The sequence below is a fragment of the Myotis davidii genome, unplaced genomic scaffold (genome assembly GCF_000327345.1).
Source record: "Myotis davidii unplaced genomic scaffold, ASM32734v1 scaffold449, whole genome shotgun sequence".
Classification (NCBI taxonomy): Eukaryota; Metazoa; Chordata; class Mammalia; order Chiroptera; family Vespertilionidae; genus Myotis; species Myotis davidii.
In genome coordinates this window covers 4,170,589-4,174,911 of record NW_006383007.1, presented here as the reverse complement: position 1 = coordinate 4,174,911, position 4,323 = coordinate 4,170,589, and the positions used below count along the sequence as shown (strand labels likewise).

The window sequence follows — 4,323 nt, the reverse complement described above, 5'->3', positions numbered from 1 at the left end:
TCTCTAGCTATTCACTTAGGATTTGTGCTCTTTCTGTATGGATGTTTACAGCTTATCAAGAAAAGTTTTTAAAAATCTGTCACTTTTTTTTTGGTTTCAGGACTTTTCTTTTCGAGAGAACATTGATTGGTTGCCTCCTGCCCTGATCAGGGTTGGGAATCGAACCTACAACTGAGGTGTGTGCCCTTTGACTGGAACTGAATCTGGGATCCTTCAGTGTGCGGAGGTGCTGCTCTATCCACTGAGTTAAACTGGCGAGTTATGTTATTGGCTCCATCACATTGATTACACCTTGAGCTTACACATTAATTTTCGTAGAATATTTTCATAGACATACTTTTCATATTCAGATATCTAATCTATGTGAAATTCAGTTTTTATAGTATAATATAAGGAATCTTACTTTTTCTTTGCCCAGATGGACTGTCATTTTACTAGTACTTGATTTTGCCTCTTGACCCAGAAAGTCCTAAAATATTTACTATCTGACCCTTGATAGGTAAGGGTTAGAATGTAAACACTCTATTTCTATTTTACTCTTGGTTGCTCTAGAAATTCAACATGTATATGTAATTTAATTAAGTATAAACTTAATAAAATAATCCAGCACAATAGAAAAAACTATTAAAATTATTTAAAATTGGAAAATATTTTTATTTCTAAGTTGGGAGGAGTCTTTGCTGAAAAAGTTGCTAATTCTACCATCTCTCTGAAAGTTGTATATGTGATTTGAAGTAAATTGATAATTGCTATGAAAAGATTATTTTAAATTTTGCTTAGTATGTTATTACTGAGTAACATTCAGAAACCATCTTTAAATATTAAAAACAAACAAACTTGAATATCTGATGTCCAGGATATGCTGTTAACTGACAAAAGCAAAGTAGAGAAAACTATGTATGATGTACTACCATTATCTATCATGCTCATATGCTTCCAAGGAAAGTACAAATATATATTATGTGTCTCATATAAAAAAGAAAAGAAAAAACGATAAACTAAAAACTTACTCAAAGTGATTACCTACATAGGGGGAAAGAGAGAGTCAGTGTAGACAGGAAAGGAATGAAAATTAGACTTCTTAAAGGAAACATATTTTGTATATTTGACTTTGGAACCATATCATTTTGCATAATTATAAAATGTTATTAAGTCAAATTTTGAATATAATCTTTAAAAACAAAAAACAAAATGAAAAAAATGAAGCCAAATTTATATTGAGTAACCCAAGCAAGACATGATGGTAGTGTGGTTCCTATGGTATTGGTGGAAGTTGTCAGATTTTGGATATATTTGGAAGGTAAAGTCAACAGAATTTGCTGATGGATTGGATTTGGATGTAAAAGAGACAAAAGTCAAGGATCATAAAGGTTTTAGGTCTGAGGAACTGGAAAGTGGAACACTGCAGGAGGAGGGCTGGTTTTAGACATAGGTTTGAGATGCTTATCAGACATCCAATAGAGATGTGGAATGGGCAGCTGGATACATACATTTGGAGTTCAGGGAAGAGGCCCTCAAAAGATTCAAATTAGAATGTATAATACAGGTAAGCATATCTTTTTTTTAATAAAATCATTCCTGCTTTTTTTGCTAATAAGTGAAAATAAAACTAGAATATCACTAATTTGCAAACCCCAATAAATTAATGGCTCTAGGGTGTAGACAATGAATATAAATGGCTGCTAGCATGTCAAAAGGAAGTATAAGCAGACATTATGTACCATCTGATGAAAAAACATCTATAGTCTTGCCAAAGCGATTAAGCCTCTTGATCCAGCTGGTTAGAGCATAGTAAACTGCATTTTGAGTATGCAATCAGCAAACTCAGATTGTGGGAAACTCTATAGGTTCTTCAATAAATTGTAAGGATAGGACAGGAATAGAGGAAGAATATGTAGATTAAAGAAATTTAAATAACGTCAAATTAAAAAGTAGGCAGTATTGGGCTCTAATATCTGGTGTATATTTAGGTGCTGAAACAATGAAGAAACAGGATAAGTGGCTACTATACTAGGTAAAGGTTGGGATGATGGGGGAGAAGGAGGAAACTGCACAAACAGGACTTATGATGGGGAGTTTTGGGGGTAGTTGGCAGTGTTCTATTTTTTTGGCATAGGTGGCAGTTGCAGTTGGTAGGGGAGTTCCCTTATAAAACTTCATAAAACTATACATTTGTTTTATGTGGTTTTTGTTTTCTTAAAAAAATCTTTTGACCCCTTTCACCCATAGGACCCGCCAACCCCTACATCTGGCAAACACTAACCTGTTCTCTGTATCTATCAACTTTTTTGTTTTTGTCTTTAGAGTGGTCCTATTGAAGATATTTTAAAGTGGAAGTTTCCTTTTTTAAAAAAAATATATTTTATTGATTTTTTACAGAGAGGAAGGGGAGAGAGATAGAGAGTTAGAAACATCGATGAGAGAGAGACATCGATCAGCTGCCTCCTGCACATCTCCCACTGGGGATGTGCCCGCAACCCAGGTACATGCCCTTGACCGGAATCGAACCTGGGACCTTTCAGTCTGCAGGCCGACGCTCTATCCACTGAGCCAAACCGGTTTCGGCGGAAGTTTCCTTTTTTATTAATAAAATATTTTGGGTATACCAAAAACAGTATGGAGAATAAGGACAAGAACACTTGTAGACCCACCAATCTATTTAAAATGTTACAGATACAATTAATGTCCCCTGTATACCCTTCCTCAATTTAATTCTTCTCCCATCATTTGCAAAGGTAAACACTTTCGTGAATTTGGTGCTTATCATTCCCATTCATAATTTTATGCTTTTACATATAGAAGGTCTCCTTTTTGAAGGCTCAATAAAGAGTATGTACAATTAATATACTTTTTCCTCATGCCATTATCATTGGAATTATTAGCTGATAATTGTAAAAAAGTAGTTTCATTAGAATATACCTTACCTTCCCATTTGAATTGTGGTCTTTGGTTCAGCTCTAAGAAGCACTAGTCTAAGCACCGTTGCTGCTGTTTCCTAAAAATAAATTGTCAGCATTTACTTTGCAGAAGATTGCAGTGTTTTTCATTATTCTTCTCCTAAATTTACTTATTTTCTGATTAGTTTATTAAAGGACAACTGTTTAGTAGGAGAACTAATGGGTGGTTATTCATAATTCATGGTAAGAGGCAAGTTATAAATATTAATATGAATATTCAGTCTCATGTGAATCTGAAGGAAATTTTTAAATTTACTTAATATACATATCCTGTGTATATACATATAACTGTGCAAATATGGTTTGTACTAGATAATCAGTCTTATTTTTACAGTCACAACATCTACACTAATAAAAGAGAAACATGCAAATTAACCATCACTCCATCACTCCACTACACCCAGCAGCCAATCAGAGCAACTATGCAAATTAACCCAACAAAGATGGTGGTTAATTTGCATACACAGGCACAGAGCAAAGACTGAAGATGACTGAAGATGGTGGCGGCCACAGAGCTGGAGCGAGCAGGAGGCTTGGGTTGCTCCCGGCGATGGAGGATGCCAAGCTTTCCACTGGGCCTGTACTCTGTTCAAGGAGGGGCTGGGGGCCTGGGCTCTGCTCAAGGAGGGGCTGGGGGCCTAGGTTGCAGGGGGCCTGGCTCGCTGGGGGCAACCCAGGCTTTCAGCTTGCCCTGGGCTCCGCTGAAGGAGTGGCTGGGGGCCTGGGTCGTTGGGGGCAACCCAGGCTTCTAGTCCGCCCTGGGCTCCGCTGGAGGAGCTGGAAAATAAAAAAGGAGGGGCTGGGAGCAGCTGGACCAAAGGCCTGGGTCCCAGGTGCCGGAGGAAAACCGGTGCCGGCAGCCAGGGGAAGGAAGGCCTATTGTGTGAATCTTCGTGCAATGGGCCATTAGTACATATATATATGGCTTCAAGGCTGGGAAGCACTATCTAATCAAATATCTTTTCAGTGACTAAAACTATAAATGAAATGTTAATAGATTAAAAGTATTCAGCTCTTGTTCTCTGAATACCCTGTCTTTTGGTTAAGAAAAAAATTTCTATTCACTTATCTCTTTCTATCAAACAAATAATTGCTGAGATATCTGATAGCTGTCTCTTTTTAAAAAAAATATATTTTTAATTGGTTTCAGAGAAGAAGGGCAAGGGAGAGAGAGAGATAGGAACCTCAGTGATGAGAGAGAATCATTGATCTGCTGCCTCCTGCACACCTCACTCTGGGGATTGAGCCTGAAACCCAGGCATATGCCCTGACCAGAATCGAAACATAACCTCCTGGTTCATAGGTCAATGTTCAAACACAGCTACACTGGTTTCTTTCTTTTTTTTTTTATTTGCTTTTTAAAAAA

At 37.1% G+C, this 4,323-nt stretch overlaps 1 protein-coding gene across 1 annotated transcript in view; it reads right to left on the bottom strand.

Annotated features, from left to right (window-relative positions):
* LOC107181561 (vesicle-associated membrane protein 7-like) overlaps positions 1-4,323 on the bottom strand; it is a 23,546-nt gene that overhangs the window by 10,256 nt on the left and 8,967 nt on the right. The window contains exon 2 of the mRNA XM_015557640.1: positions 2,925-2,995. Coding sequence (XP_015413126.1) covers positions 2,925-2,995 — 71 coding nt within the window. The remainder of the gene's footprint in view (positions 1-2,924; positions 2,996-4,323) is intronic.